Here is a 16,191-nt window from a genome sequence, read left to right as displayed (position 1 = left end):
TGGCAACGATTTTCTCAAAAAAAAAATCATTATTTCTTTAAAATCGCTGCTATAGTAGTGTTTTTATAAATAAATAAAAAAAAAAAAAAAAAGTGAAATCGCTGCTATAGCAGCAATTTTTTGTTAAGGAATTAAAAAAAAACATAAAGAACAAGTTTTAAATTACATAGATTTCCGGAGGCAGCCATTTTAAAAAAAAAACAAGTTTTTTAAAGAAAAAATCGCTGCCGAAGCAGCGATTTTCAGTTTTAATTTTTTTTTTAATTTTCATTTAAATCGCTGAAAGGGTAAAAGTTTTTTAAAAAAAGCTTTTTATGAAAATCGCTGGCTTCAGTTTTAATTTTAATTAAATTCTCTGCAAGGGTAGGATTTTTATTTTTTTTAAAAAATAATTTCTTAAACAAAATCGCTGCTATAGCAGCGATTTAACTTCAAGACTTTTTTTAAAAAATTTCCTAAACAAAATCGCAGCTATAGCAGCGATTTTGCTTTTAATATTTTTATATAAAAACGTTGTTATAGCAACGATTTTTATTTCTTTTAGCGGAGCGGCGTCAATTTTTGTCAGAACAAAATCGCTCAGGAGCGATTTTGCCCTTTTGGATAAAAAAAATTTTTGTGTCGTTTTTGTTTTTTAAAGAAAAAAGTCGCACTTTTGGCTCCGGACTCAACAAAAAGGTGCCATTGCCCATTAGTGCCCATATAAAAACATTATCTCGCTTGAAAAATCGGAGGAAGCCACATATTTTCTTGAAGAATCGGAGTAGCTCATATTTGGATTTGCCGCCTAATCCCCTAGAACTAGGGTAGAAATTTTTGGCTATGTAATTTTTTTTTACTAGGTAATATGGGTTGTCTAAATTTTTTTTAAAAAAATGTTAATAATGAAAAAGGAATAATGTGACATGGCATCCTATTAGGAGAGAGATAATGTTTTTTTTGTGTAAGTATATTTTGAGGAAAAGAGGTAAAGTTGGGTGATATTGTGGTCATAAAACAAACATAAGTGATATTTCAAGATAATTTCCCAAACATGGGTGACTATCCAGGGAAATTACTCTAAAAATGTACTTGCAAGTGGAACTTTTCGTAGATTATCATAATCTATATTTTAATATGAACAAATTAACAAAATATGAAATTAAAATGGAAGGAGTAACTTTTCAGGGCCAATTTCAATTTTCAGCTCCTGAAATGACGTGTCGTTGCTACATGTATTTGTCAGTGCGTACATACTACATGAGAATTTTTATATAAACCACTTCACTTTATCATAATCTATATTTTATATATGAACAAATTAATAAACTTATAATTTATAACAAGAAAAGAACATACTTTGTGTTTGTTTGATATTTTAATATTAATAAAAATGTATGATATGTTACATTATGTATTTGTGCCTCTTTACTCTCATAATTGTGGAAGAATGTGGTCGTTAGTTGTAGTAACTTTTGTAACCACTGACACTTCATTTCATCAATTATTTCACTTTTTTTATTCTTGTAACTTATATAATTTTTGGGCTATTCATTTATTCAATTTACTATCTATTATCTTCCTTTTCATTGCAAGGAAGAACCCTTTACCTATAAATAGTGGTCTTTCATTGGGTATAACAAGAGATAGACAAGAGAAAAAGTGTAAGAAAATATGAGAAGTATTATATTGTGTATACATTGAGTTAGTGTAATAAAGAGATAGTTGAGACAAATACGAATATTTTAAATCTTCAACTATATTCACTATATAAAAGAGAATATTTATATGTTGAGGGAAGATGTTTTTTTTTTGTGGAGCTTTGGATTCTTCAACTAATTCAGAGTTCCTTGAGTTGTACAGCGTTGTTGAGCTGTTGTATCCCGAAAAGTACAAGTCAAGAGTATTATTGCTGGATCGGTGTAAATTATATACCGCAGTGAACTTGAATCTCATTAAAGAGAGTAAAATATCCACACCTCAGCCTAAATGATTATTTATTCATTTTTGTCATTTTATTTTTAACTGTAATTTATTATATTTGTGACGTATTATACCAACACTTTGTTTTGAATTAATTAAGTTAAGAGTACTTTATTTGTCTTTTATTACACAAACAAGTGTGAATTAATATTTAATTACGTGAGGTTTTTTTTGTCTCATAATTTAGTGAGTTTTAATATTTTTTGGATCGACTAAATTGGGAGACAAATTGTAATTGTGTGAGTTAGAGACGAGCATGGTAAGTCGAAAGATGTATCGAAACTAAATTTTTGATATCACAATATACTATAATATTCAGTATAAAATTCAATTTGTTTGATATTTGATATTTATAAAACAAATATCAAAATAGTGAATATGTATCAAAGTATATAGTTATACGTATAGCAAATGTATATAATAATAGTAAACAATTGATAGTTAGATTAGTTGAAGTGTTCTTTTTGTAATTTATTAACCAATGACATTGCTTGTATTTTATTTTTTGTTGGATATTTCTTCTATATATATAAGAATTAAGATGTTAGTATAATGTAATTGACATATTTCTTAAAAAATCAGCAGTCATAATTATGTAGTATGTGTAAAATCGAAGTCAAACAAAATTATCACAATATCATATAATATATTTATTTTTTTACCAAAAGTCAAAATTATCGAACTAAAGTTTTTAATATAGAATCGTAGCACACTAATTACCACATAATAAAATTTTCCCCACTTCATCGTATGGTGCAATTGTGGGCTATAAATATGTAAGGAAGACTTTATAAGTGAATCCTTTTATCCCAAAGTGAAAATTTAAGGGCATTTATTCTTGAGAACGAAAGCTCTCGCAATAATTCCAAAGTTATGGATTGAAAACTTTCTACTTTCTAGAGAGAGGATCTGCAGTGCAGAGTATAGAGAGAGAAGGACCACGTAAACGAATACAGTCCATGTATGTAATGAAGGATTCTTGGAAGAACACGATACTTTAACTCCTCTTCTTTTTGCTTTTAAACGACGCCGCTAATCATAAATTTTGTTAAACCCCTCTTCTACTACTTCTTGTTTACAGCTCTCTCTCCTTGCAATGTCCGGCGAGGCTTCTTCTTCTGGGGTTTAATCTTGAAGGCATTGATGATGTTCAAGATTTTCCATGGGTTAGTTTTTTCTATATTAATTACAACTCCACTGTTCTTGGGTTGTCTTCTTTAATGGGGTCTCTTAGATTCCGTGTTCTTTAATGGGGGTCTCTTAGATTCTGTTCTTGGACTGTCTTCATTAATGGGGTATCTTAGATTCTGTTCTTGTTTTTTTTTTAATGGGGTTTCTTAGATTCTGAAAATTTTCTGATGGAATGCAGGCGAATTCAGGAGAGACGCCATCTATATCGTGGGACAGGTACAATCATCTACGTGAGACTGTGGAGATGGGTAACAAAGCATATCGTGAGAACAGATGGGACGAGGTAATAAACCCAATTTTCTTAGTTATTAATGTTGTGCCTTTGATGCTTGGTTAAATTATTCTTGAGGCAGTGGTGCTTATTCAAAATTTTTGAGAACTGAAGATTTAGAACCAAAAAGGAAGCGTTTTGCAATTTAACTGTCTTTGACTTGGCTGGTTTTCGGAAAGATTTTCATTCGTGTAAGATATCCATATAATTGGAAAATAGAAGGGGGAATGGTTTATTGGGTCTGCCTTTTTCAAGTGGAGTGGAGTGAAGAAGAAGTGGATCTATTAATTTGATTCTGTGTCAAAGACTGCAATTGGAGAATCCCATAAACATGACTTTGTTTCCGGGGCTAACCTTAAATGGAATTGATCACGTATATATGAAATATCCCATAAACATGACTTTGTTTCCGGGGCTAACCTTAAATGGAATTGATCACGTATATATGAAACCACTATATTCATCTTTCAGTTTCTTTTCTATGTTGGTACTGATATCATGAATCTAGCTTCTATTGCCAAAAAATACACGGAAACACGGTAAACTTCTTTATGCCGAATATCCATTAGCTAGTGATTCTGCAAGTTAGTGGGGCGAGTTTTCTGCTTTTCATACCCCACAAGGGTGGTTTCAAACTAAGGAAAATGTTTTCCATGAAAAATGTGAGTAATTGTCTTATGGATCATTTTCTAGCGATTGTCTGGGTATAATTAGGTGGCATGCGGTTGTCTGGGTATAATTAGGTGGCATGTGGTAATTCTACAAGGCAGATGATAGGGTTTGAGAACAGTAATATTGGTGATAAGTATTAAAAATTGAAAATAATATTTACATGTTCTTAAAAGATCACTTGCTTAAAAGAACACGTAAACATTTTTTAGTTTTAAAAATGTTATGTGTTCTTCTAAGCAAGTGAGAAATAGAGTATGTATCAGTGCTATTTGGAAAGGAAAATGACCTCCACCCATAATTTACGGGGACACATCTATTGGTAACTAAATACTGGAAATGATTGATCACGGAAAATATTTTTCTCCATACCATAATACACCCTTGGTTCTCTCATTGTTTTTTGTATTCTTTTAAGAGGTACGATAACCTACTGTATTATATAACTTGAAATATTTACTTCATGAGCAAGCATAGGTTTAATCTTAGGAATCAGAAAGATACACAAGATTTAAAACCAAAATGTTTATGAGCTCTCTGTTTCTCATGGTTGATGAAGAATGGACTAGGTCTATTGTTTTATACTCGTTTCGTAAGAGGTGATGTTTCTCGGGCAGTTCAATAATCTATAGATTTGGAGAAAATCTTGAGACGATGTAAAATCAAGTGCATGTGGTCCAGTATCCAGCTATAACTACATGACATAGTAATTGACGATGCTTGAGGGGCTCTGGTTTAGAGTGATGTTCTAGATGTTGTTTTGACAAGCATACCCGTGCCTAGTCTAGTGATCAACTTTTTCTTTAGTGTTGTCAGTTAACTCGAAAACTAGCTCCTTCAGCAAGGATGATTTGAACTTCCACTGTATTATATTTGATCTCATAAAGGTCTTGTATGGTTGCATTTATCTTCTTGTTTTCTCAATGCCTGTTTCCTTGGCCAGGCTATCAATCGTTACACAAGGGCTAGCAACATTAAGCCGGATGATCCTTTTATTCTTAGCAACAGATGTGCTTCATACCTCAGGTAAAGCTTATTTTTATGCCTGGTATTTCTGATGCATATTGACTGCTTTGCTCTGATTTTGATTCATCTCTGTTTACCTTGCCATCTTTACTTAATGTTTTCTATTTGACTGCTCATCATTTTACAAATAGCTGAACTTATTTTTTTATGAATGAACTTCCAGGTATAGCCAGTTTCTGAAAAGTAGATCTGCATCAGATTCAGAATTCAGGCCATTGAGTGGGTTGGATCCTACAATATATGCTGGGGTCTGTCTGCTTTTTTTTATTGTCTATGATTTCAACCTTCTCAACAGAGGGTTTTGCAGCAAATTTAAATTGGTTTACTTCAATATCAGCTTGCACTAAAGGATGCTGAGAAGGTGATGCAGCTGCAGAACAATTCAGTTACATCATATATTCTGAAGGCAAACTCACTCATTTTGGTAAGGAAATTATTGTCTCATGCATCATTAGCTTTGGAAACCACATGGTGAAACATGTGTCGGTTTTGGAAAATTGCCTTGTTTTCTATTTCCCTTTTTGTTGTTCTCTAAATTCTCTATACTTTGAGGGTGGGTTAAATAACTAAATTGGAGTTTTCCTTGTGTGTTGGGACCCCCTCGTATACATTGTTCTATCATGAGAGTTGCAGTTGCAGATACTTCAACTGTCTAATTCACTCAATGGTCTTCTGTTATCTCATCAAATCCTTATTTCTTTATTTATTCTGCTTGTTGTCAGTTTGTAACTGTTTGAATATAGTGAAGGAGATTGCTATACTTCCAATCTCTTCTTAAACATTTGATGGGTTGATAATCTTCTTGGACACTCATCTCATATTTCTTGAATTGGCAGTTAGAAAAATATGAGCTCGCCCAAGAGATAATCCGTTCAGGACTTCAAATGAATCCTCTAAGGTAATGAAAATTATGGTGATAATCATAACTATGACATGCTTTTTCATGTCAGTAGCTGTTCAAAAGAAGCATAATGTGTATTTTCCAGAAGCATTGTGGTAAAGTTTGATTATGTGGTGAGTTTTTAATTGTTGTTTCTTCTGGACTGTAGCAATCCCCTTCTAAATTTGGAGAAATCGATCAAAACTACACTTGGAAGGAGAAGCCACGGGAGACCACATCGCAGTGATGAATTTGACTGTACCCTGTGCTTAAAGCTATTATATGAACCTATAACAACTCCATGTGGACATTCTTTTTGCCGTGCATGCCTTTTCCAGTCAATGGACCGATGTAAGTTTTAGATTTGCATGTCCTATCTATCCCAACTTTTTTTACATATTGAATTATAATCATCTTCTCTTCTTCTTACTCTTCTTCCTTACCCTTTGGATGAACATTTTGTAGATAACAAATGTCCATTGTGCCGAACAGTTCTTTTCATTAGTCCCAGAACGTGTGCAATCAGGTAGGTTGCTTATGGTTCATCCTTCCATTGTACTTGTTTTACACTTACTGCTGAGACTGTGGTTTCTCTATTTTTCTGTTCTTTTTTAGGATAGTAAATGATCCCTAGTAGCATCCAGTCACATGCTTTATTGCTTCCTCTCTTGTAATTCTGTGTAAATAAATTGATTTTCTAGACCACAATTCTTCCTGCAAAAGGAATAGAAAGCATATTGTGTCTGTACCTTTACATACCTTGATGACTCTTCACTAATATTAATGATTTGATTGAACTCATTTTGTCCCATGTGGCTAAAATTTCATTATCTATATTTGTCTTGTGTGGCTAATACACGTCATTCTTATTTGCATGTTTTCAGTGTAACGTTGAAAAACATAATAGAAAAAACTTTTCCTGAGGAATATGCTGAAAGGAAGGCTGAGAATGACAGTTTGATAAACCCCGGTGTTGACTTGCTGCCTCTTTTCGTCATGGACGTTATTCTACCATGCGAGAAGCTCGCACTCAACATTTTTGAACCTCGTTACAGACTTATGGTGAGTGCTACCTAACTATTATTTTCTTGACTATTAGTGTAGAATGCAGTTTTACCTTTTTCGGCATGGGACCTAGATGAACCATCATTGTTCTATTTCTATATCTTGATGATCATGATTTTTATAGAATTCTATTATCTATGGTCCCTTTCATTGCGTCTTAGTTTACCAGATGTAAGAAAAGGTTTCAATAAAACTTTTGGTGCTACTTTGACATAAAAAAATTATGAGGTAAGAAGTGTTTAGATGATTGAAGCTTATCACCACTAGTAGAAGTATTGGTACCATTATTAAAAGAGGTACTATTATCTTATTTTATTTAAGTCTAAAAAATAAAAATAAAAAGCAACAGTTACAACGACTGCACTTCGGGCCCAAAGTAAAACTGGGATCTACTTTACAAATCCAATATATCCAGCCTGCACACATTTAGACCTGTATCAGTTCACTACTCAGTTTATTTGTTAGACATCCTCTGAAATTAGGGATTCTCTAAATGTCCCACTTATATGTATACTTCAGAGTCTGTTCAGACAATCTCTAAGAAAATTTTAAAGTCTTCTGTCAGATCTGGACATTATGTAAGAGTGCCCAGGAAGTGGCAGAATTTGAAATGGGGATTTTTTAGATATTGATTATTTTTTGTCTAAGATTTTCGAAGACATGATACAAGAATGTATACTTGATTGAGGAGGACCAGATCTGGCAATTGTGATTCTCTTTTGCTAATTTGTGCAATTCTGAAAGGACATCTAGAGCATCTCTGCAAGATGGCTCCTGCAAGTAATCCATCGGACTAACCAGTGAGCAGGCCTCAACTATTGTTAGCTTTAGCTAATGAACAATATATTTAGAAGCAAAAGAGAGGGAATAAAGTATTGAGAATCTTCTTCTTCTTGTTTGATTGTATAAATATAAGGAAACAACATAAAATAGAGAGTTTTTTGCAATTGTTCCCTGGGCATAGAATAGGAATGTGGAAAGTATATATTTCTTTCTGGCTGTCCAGCTCAAACAAAATAAATGAAAAGCATTATAATACTTGTCCCTCCTTTTTTTCTCTCGTATTTTAGTTTTCTCTTGCTATCCCTAGATTGCAAACAAGCCTTTCAATCATGCATAGTTAAGATGGAATTTCATAGATCTCACATGCATACTTGTCTTGTAAAAGCTGACAAATTTTGTTGTTGAAACAGATCAGGAGGATAATGGAAGGAAATCGCCGAATGGGAATGGTAGGTTTTCCTTTGATTTCCCCCCAGTTATTATGCTTGGTTTTGCTGCCTTCACTTTTGGCTGAGGCTTCACTGCTAATCATGCAGGCTGTTCATGATTCTACGACAGGTTCGGTAGCTGATTATGCTTGTGAAGTGGAGATTATAGAGTAGGTGTTCTGCGACCTGTTCAGATTTTCGGGATATCTTTTATGTTTATTCTTCTATCGATTCCATCATTTTATTCTTGTTTATAGAAGTTGATAACCTTCATCTCTTTGTGTAGATGTGAGCCACTTCCAGATGGGCGTTTCTTTCTGGAGGTGAATATCAGCTTTTTGTCCCATTAGATGCTTTTGTTTTTGTACCATGAGCCTTCATGTTAGCATGGTGCTTATTTACTACTTATGAGTTCATTAACACAAGGGTCTAAACTGCTATGTGATGACTTTTAAATGTAAAATAGTCGAGGTTCTTCACCATACGCTAGCATGTATAATATTGCATCCATGTAAAATATCCTTGGTGCACCTGACGGTTTGTTTAAACTGAAAATGTTCTTCTTGAACACTTTGACCATTTCTCACTTCAGCAAGTTTAGAATTCAATATCTTTGCTAGATGAACCTTGGTTTTGGTTGAATCTTTGCTAGATGAACCTTGGTTTTGGTTGTTTTCTTTTGAGGACGAATTCAAAAGACTATTATTTTCACCAGAGGCGGTGTCATGTCTAGATGTCCCACCATAATAAAGACAAGTGTCTGCTGAAGATTTTATTTATCTCGTCAAAAATCTTCAAAGTTCTTTAACTTGTATCTGATTAAGCACAAACTTATGCAGGTTGAAAGTCGACGTAGATGCCGCATCGTACGACATTGGGATCAAGATGGGTTAGTTCAATATCTAACTCCTTATTGGTAGAGATGAAAATTGGTAATTAAGTTTAAGAAGTAAGAAGGGCACAGAAACATAGCTTCACGTACCATATGGTTGCCAAATGAAAATGCAGAAAGTAACTTCTGACCTTTTCTGTTCATTATACAAGCAGGAGTTTTGTAGGAAAGCAGTTCAAAAAGCTCACAAAAAAAAAGTTTCTTTGTAACAAGGGTAGGAAACTTGAAGGAATTGGTTTCTTCTTGTTTCGAACTTTCCTTTTCCTTTCATACAAAAACAGATTGAAGAAAATGTTGTTCTGTTTAATTTCTTTCTCAAAAGTAAATTTCCAAACAACTTTCTTATAAAAGAGGCCAAAGATTTGAAATTCTACAATGGGTGGGGGTGTTAGAAGTCTCTGGGTTGGTCTGTTGGTTGCTTTGCGTTAAGTAAGGAGATTGGATCCAATATGCTATCCCAAAATATTAAGCACAACACCAATGCTATAAAATTTCTATTATTCTGCTACTTTATGCTTCTTTAAGCTTGCTTATTATTATTTTTCCCCTTGGCCATTATTATGAAGGTATCGTGTTGCTGAGGTTGAATGGATACATGATATATGCCTAGCCGAAGGAACAAGAGAGAGGCATGAAGTAAGCTGTACAGCAATCCTCTGATAGATATTTGTCAATCCATTTTATTTATGATCCTTATTTTTGTGTTATATTAATCTTTTCTTATTCACCTCCTAAAAGAAAGATTCTTGTTTCTTGAAACTTGTGCCTCTGTTCGAGGATTTTTGGGGTAAACTGTATTTCCTGGGATTCCTCTGAATCTAACTATTACTGACTGCCTTATACTTCATATGAGTAATTTTTTCCGTTTTCTCTTACTGATGACCATGTAATTCATGCTTTTTCAATTTGAATTATGATCGAAAGCTCATTTTTCTTTCTCAAATGCTTACTGATATATACTGTGTGCAAATTTGTGTATATGTAGTGCTTGTATACTAATTCATTGTCAAGTGCTTAATGCTTTCAAACTCTTGCTTTATATATGTTGAACTGTAATTTGTCAATTACTGATAGTTACTGGAGACGGCAAATAAGGCGGCGGCATTTGCTCAACAATGGTTGAGGAACGCACAACAAGTAGCAGGAGGTAAAGTCATTAGTAAGGTTTTTCCTTTCTTGTCTCTATCTTGTGGCAAATGATTATAGTAGGTCCATTTGTAGGATGAAATTTGATGTCTTTTTGATCCTTTAATACATAGCTACAACACTTTCATAGATAGGTTTTGAAAGTAGATGTACCACTTGCATATATAGGTGTTAGATTATTGGCATGCTTGATGTACATGCTACAACACTTCAAATGGTGTGTTATCTATGAATCCTTCTGAATTAAAAGATTGCTTTATCAAAGCAATGCGGGTTCGAACCTCGTGGCCAGCACTAATTTTTCCTTATAAAAAAAAAGGATTGCTTTATCAATCAATCCAAGTGGTGATCATGACCCGGAAAACTTGTCGTCCCTATCAAACTAAACTATATTTGGAAGGTTTTAGGCAGAGAGCTGAGCTTATTGTTTTTGTTTTGTGTGTTATAGAACAGCATAGTTATTCTTTTTGCTTAATATCCTTTCAGTACAAACATCATAACCTAGACTTTACCTACAGATCGTAGACGTGCAGAACTCTTCAAAGCTGAAGGATTGATGCCATCACCACAGGATCCTGAGCACTTAAGTTTTTGGGTACACACTTGAATCCATTTTCAAGTTAAAAACAAGTAGTAGACATGAATTAGTTTTTTATATTCTGGTGCCTAAATAAATGCAGCTTAACACTCTGACCAGTCGTAGACCAACAGAGAAATTAGACCTGCTTCAGATAAGAGATACACCTGAGGTATTTGTTCTTTAACACTTCATTTGAACTATCTTTTTTCTTGAGCTTCTTTCTTAGTAAACAAGGTTTTGCTACACGATGGATGTTGGTGTAGCATGTCATGAGCACTAGGGTAAAGGGCAGTTACTAAAGCAAATTGCCTTATTCTGACATAGGTCAAGAAGGATTAGAGACATACATGTAGATATAGTCAAAAGATGGGGTGGATCTAGTGCTTCAGCACTGAGTTCATCCGAACCCAGTATTTTGGACGCAGAGTAGAGATTTTAATGTGAAAATCTACAAAAAACAGTCAATAAATATTAGATCTAATCCCAGAATTATATAAGTACAATGAGTTTGGTGCTTAAGAACATTATTAGTCGAGACCATCAAATTGAAATCTTGGATCCGCCTGTCAAAAGTCATGTTTCCTAGGCACTGATATCCATAAACAACTCGAGGAACTGTTACAAGCAGAATGTTCTCCTTTTTTCTCTGATTCTTTCTTGATTAGTCGCTTTTATCATCTGTTGATTGTGCTTAATTTATTCCGCAGAGGATAAGGAGAGGTCTGCTATACATGAAACAAGAAGAACAAGGTTGCCGGCTGCAATAATATTTATTGAACATGTAATTAGTTCCTTTTACATGACAGCAGGAGAAGGCTGCCAACTGCTATAATTTATGGTCAATCTGTAATTAGTTCCATTGTTTGTATTATTATCATTATTGGTTTTTCTGTAAAGCTCATTTTGATTTCAATATTTTTTAACTTTCACATATCCAGTACTGGTGGATCCTCAACCCAATTTTTCTCCTTGATAGAGATTTATTGTTGAATTCAACTTTTTCTCTATTGTAAAAGCCTGCACTGTTATTTAACTAGGCTGTTCTTTTGTTGTAAACAGTGGGTGGGTCTACCCAGGAATACATACAGTTAAACCAAAACGACGAATTTTGTAGCCACAGTATCTCGAGTAGAATGGACCTTTGTGTTTGTATAGCAATTACAGTTCATATTATATTTGCTTCCTTCACCAAATTCATACCTTGTTTCTATCTGATAGCTGTAGTGATAAAAATTTGGTTGGATGAACCAGTTTAGCGCATCCTTAATTATGCTTTACTTGAGTTGAGGGTTTATTGAAAATAGTCTCTCTACCTTCATAAGGTAGGGGTAGGATTGTGACACCACCTCCTCTAGACCCCACACCATGGGTATGTTATTGAACCAGCTCAGCACACCAACTGGAAAGCATGACAAGAGGCCCCTGGGCTGCTTGACCCAGGAGCCAACGCTCTTTCGCCTTAGCATATGTAGTGTTTTCTTGCTCCAGTGCAACGGTTACTGCACCATATCCTACTGTCCTTGTACGGGCTTTAAGATTTTCGACACTGTCTTTTCACAAAACAAGAGGCTGTCACCTAAAGATAAGGGACTATTATCAATATGGACGCTTTACTACTGTATCAATGCCTTTTGAGTTCTGCTTGTTTGGAAGCTTTTACAAGATCACCAATAATACATTTACAGTTTTCATTCTTCGCAATTTTATGATTTTTAGCGCAATGAGGAAGGATTTTGAGTTGAGTTCTGGGAAATTAGCCATTATGTTGACGGTTTTTTAGTGGCGTACAACGAAGATCGTAAATTTAGTTCATTGAATATTGGCTAGTGGACTTATTTTATGTTTATTGCAGCTGCAAATTTTAGCGTGTAAGGAAGCATTTACATTTTAAAGTTCTTACTGTCACTTTGTTTTATAAGCATAAAAATCCCAGAAAATCAGTTTCATTCATGAATGAGAAAGTACAACATTTGACTATTTGTACCATAATCCAAACTTAATTGGCATTGAAGTATATACACTATGTAAAAAAAGTCCACTGTCAATGTTATTTATCGTCGTAAGTCGGTTAGTCAAAACTCAAAACTTTTAGCACTAACAGAGAGACATTAACATACCTAAAAATCCGGTATTTGGTCCTACAAATTGCATAAACAAAGGATGATTAACTAATTCTTCTATATAATGATAGCCCTTTCCCTTCAAAGGTCAACTAATAAGAAAAAAGTTTTTCCTTAAAGCATTATATTCCAGCTGGATACGCGCTTTGGACTTTTGTGTTTATTGGTAATTAATCACATCCTTTCTTAATTTTTTTTAAAATAAAAAAAACTGTTTTAAGAATCAGTTTATGGATAATTAACAGAATCACTGAAAAAGTCTACAGCTACAACAAGGCACGTTCTGTCCTAAATCCTAACATGTTAACAACAAATGTTCACAATATTCTTCTTTACTACTTACAAACATAGACGTGCTATACTCTAATTCAAGAATTGTCTTTCACTTATGTCTGTCTATTCAACAATTTTAGTATTCTAACATCTATCATTTTTTCTCTCATACAACAAAAAGATGAGAGGAAGAAAACACCCTCTTGTCATTTTTGCTTATCTTGTACTAGTTTTTGCAAATGTAGCTACTTCAGCTTCAAAAGGAACGTTTACGCCGACCGATAACTATCTGATCAATTGTGGATCTCCTGATACTACTTTGCTTGATGATGGAAGGACTTTTAAGTCTGATCCTCAATCTGCTTCTTACTTGTCTACTGATGAGACTATTTTAGCTTCTGTTAAGTCTTTATCAGAAAAGGTCACTTCTTTTTCCTCTGCCTCTTTGTTATATCATACAGCAAGAATATTTGAAAGTGAGTCTATGTATAGATTTCTTGTTTTCAAACCAGGCAGGCATTGGGTGCGTTTGTACTTTTATCCTATTCAACATCCAAATTATAATCTAGCAAGTGCTATGTTTACTGTTACTTCTGATAATATTGTTTTACTTCATGATTTCTCAGTGAAAGATACTAGTAAAGTTGTGTTCAAAGAATACCTTATTAATATTACTTCATCACAATTCACTCTCAAATTTTCACCTTTGAAGAGATCTTTTGCTTTTATCAATGCCATTGAGTTTGTGTCAGCACCAGATGATCTCATTCCTGATTCAGCTGCTGCAGTTTCCCCTGTTGGTGATTTTAATGGCCTGTCTCAATTCGCGTTTGAAGTAAGTTATCGGTTAAATGTTGGAGGGCCAATTGTCACACCAAAAAATGATACATTGTGGAGGACATGGTTGCCTGATAATAAGTACATGGCATTTCCTGAAGGGGCTCAGAATGTGTCGGTTCCTCTAACGACAATCGTTTATCCAGATGGAGGGGCGACACCTTTGATTGCCCCCAGTTCAGTTTATGCTACGGCTGATATGATGGCAGATTCTGGGGTGCCCAACTCGAATTTCAAGCTAACGTGGGAGATGGACGTTGATTCGAGCTTTTCCTACTTTATCAGAATGCATTTCTGTGATATTGTGAGCAAAGGCCTAAATGAGTTGTACTTCAATGTCTATGTTAATGAGGTGGTGGGGGTCTCTAGTCTTGACCTTTCAACACTGACTTCAGAGTTGGCCACCCCTTATTACAAAGACTTTGTGCTCAATGCCACAGCCATCACCAACGGTTCGATCATCGTGCAGGTGGGACCCGCGTCAAACGTCCAGTCTATCCTCCCAAATGCCATCCTCAATGGATTGGAGGTCATGAAGATGAGCAACATGGAGGGAAGCTTGGATGGGCTGTTCTCATCTGGTGGACGGCATGGTGTAATGCCAAGATCACGCGGAATGAGAATTGCTGCAGCTTTTGGATTGGCAATGGGGTTTACAGCATTAGTATTGCTTTTGATGGGCATTGTTCGTTGGCGAAGGAAGCCAACAAAGGGTTGGGAGAAGCAGAAGACATTCTCTTCATGGCTTCCTCTCAATGCTAGTTACTGCAGCTTCATGTCAAGCAAGAGCAAGACTAGTTGTTCAACAATCATATCCTCTGGCCTCAACTTTGGCCGTGTCTTTACTTTCAATGAAATCAAGAAAACAACAAAAAACTTTGATGAAAAAGCAGTCATTGGTGTTGGAGGCTTTGGAAAAGTGTATCTTGGTGTATCGGAAGATGGAACAAAACTAGCTATAAAGCGAGGAAATCCATCATCCTCACAGGGCATCAACGAATTCCTAACAGAAATTGAGTTGCTATCCAAGCTTAGGCATCGACATCTTGTTTCACTCATTGGTTATTGTGATGAACAATCAGAAATGATTCTAGTCTATGAATACATGTCTAATGGTCCTTTGCGTGACCACATTTATGGTTCCACTTTGCCAACTCTAACATGGAAACAAAGGCTCGAAATCTGCATAGGAGCTGCTCGAGGACTGCACTACCTTCACACTGGTTCAACTCAGGGGATAATACATCGCGATATAAAAACTACAAACATCCTCCTTGATGAGGACTTTGTCGCAAAGATGGCTGATTTTGGTTTGTCAAAAACTGGTCCTTCACTGGAGCAAACACATGTTAGCACAGCAGTGAAGGGTAGTTTTGGTTACCTTGATCCCGAATACTTCAGAAGACAACAACTAACAGAAAAATCTGATGTGTACTCGTTCGGGGTAGTCCTTTTTGAGGTACTATGTGCAAGACCTGCTCTTGATCCTGCATTGCCAAGAGAACAAGTGAATTTGGCAGAGTGGGCAATGCAGCAACACAAAAAGGGCACTCTGGAGAAGATCATAGACCCTCATATTGCAGGAACCATTACCCCTGAGGCGTTAAGGAAATACGTGGAAGCTGCAGAGAAATGCTTGGCAGAATATGGGGTTGATAGGCCTGCAATGGGAGATGTTTTGTGGAACTTAGAATATGCCTTGCAGCTTGAAAGTGCATCCCCGAGTAGTGTTCCAGTGAAGAATGAGAATGAGAATGAAAATTCCAAGCCAAGTTCTTCAGAACAGCCTGGAACGAATTCGAAGAGCAATAAAGAAGCTCAGCTCATTGACATTAATGATGATTCTGGAGTGGTGGTTGGTTCTCCTATGTTCTTAGAAGGTTTTCAAGGAAGATAATAACTGAAATAAGTAACTAAAACCAAAGATGACCAGCCTTTTTGTTTTTTGATTTTTTCTGTTTTCATGTTTTTTTACTTTACTTTTTCAAGCAATATTGGGTTATCTGTGATTGATTTCCTGTTTAGTTCATATAACTCCAGAAGTTTTTTCTGTAATCCAAGGATCTAA

At 35.0% G+C, this 16,191-nt stretch overlaps 2 protein-coding genes across 2 annotated transcripts; both read left to right on the top strand.

Moving 5' to 3' along the window:
• The first annotated feature begins 2,829 nt into the window (after positions 1 to 2,829).
• LOC125832392 (uncharacterized) lies at positions 2,830 to 11,992 on the top strand. Its single transcript, XM_049511536.1, has 19 exons — positions 2,830 to 2,923; positions 3,044 to 3,128; positions 3,332 to 3,436; positions 5,037 to 5,119; positions 5,283 to 5,367; positions 5,457 to 5,543; positions 5,956 to 6,017; positions 6,169 to 6,350; positions 6,465 to 6,525; positions 6,884 to 7,061; positions 8,258 to 8,296; positions 8,384 to 8,445; positions 8,562 to 8,598; positions 9,115 to 9,164; positions 9,734 to 9,803; positions 10,242 to 10,314; positions 10,832 to 10,908; positions 10,994 to 11,062; positions 11,601 to 11,992. The coding sequence occupies exons 3-19, from the start codon at positions 3,398 to 3,400 to the stop codon at positions 11,658 to 11,660; spliced, it is 1,314 nt and encodes a 437-aa protein (XP_049367493.1). The 5' UTR covers positions 2,830 to 2,923; positions 3,044 to 3,128; positions 3,332 to 3,397; the 3' UTR covers positions 11,661 to 11,992.
• A 1,475-nt stretch (positions 11,993 to 13,467) lies between these two features.
• On the top strand, positions 13,468 to 16,115 carry LOC125832239 (probable receptor-like protein kinase At5g61350). Its single transcript, XM_049511387.1, has one exon. The coding sequence runs from the start codon at positions 13,468 to 13,470 to the stop codon at positions 16,018 to 16,020; it is 2,553 nt and encodes an 850-aa protein (XP_049367344.1). The 3' UTR covers positions 16,021 to 16,115.
• The last annotated feature ends 76 nt before the right edge of the window (positions 16,116 to 16,191 follow it).

This window comes from Solanum verrucosum, unplaced genomic scaffold (assembly GCF_900185275.1).
Source record: "Solanum verrucosum unplaced genomic scaffold, falcon-dt-bn FXZP01000009.1, whole genome shotgun sequence".
NCBI lineage: Eukaryota > Viridiplantae > Streptophyta > Magnoliopsida > Solanales > Solanaceae > Solanum > Solanum verrucosum.
This window is presented reverse-complemented; position numbering and strand designations above follow the sequence as displayed.

Bases quoted from the DNA above. Each gene is read 5' to 3' on its own strand.
- LOC125832239 (XM_049511387.1), top strand. From the start codon at position 13,468: ATGAGAGGAAGAAAACACCCTCTTGTCATTTTTGCTTATCTTGTACTA.
- LOC125832392 (XM_049511536.1), top strand. From the start codon at position 3,398: ATGGGTAACAAAGCATATCGTGAGAACAGATGGGACGAG. The intron at 5,120-5,282 runs GTAAAGCTTATT...ATGAACTTCCAG, and splicing joins AGATGTGCTTCATACCTCAG to GTATAGCCAGTTTCTGAAAA. The intron at 6,526-6,883 runs GTAGGTTGCTTA...GCATGTTTTCAG, and splicing joins CCCAGAACGTGTGCAATCAG to TGTAACGTTGAAAAACATAA.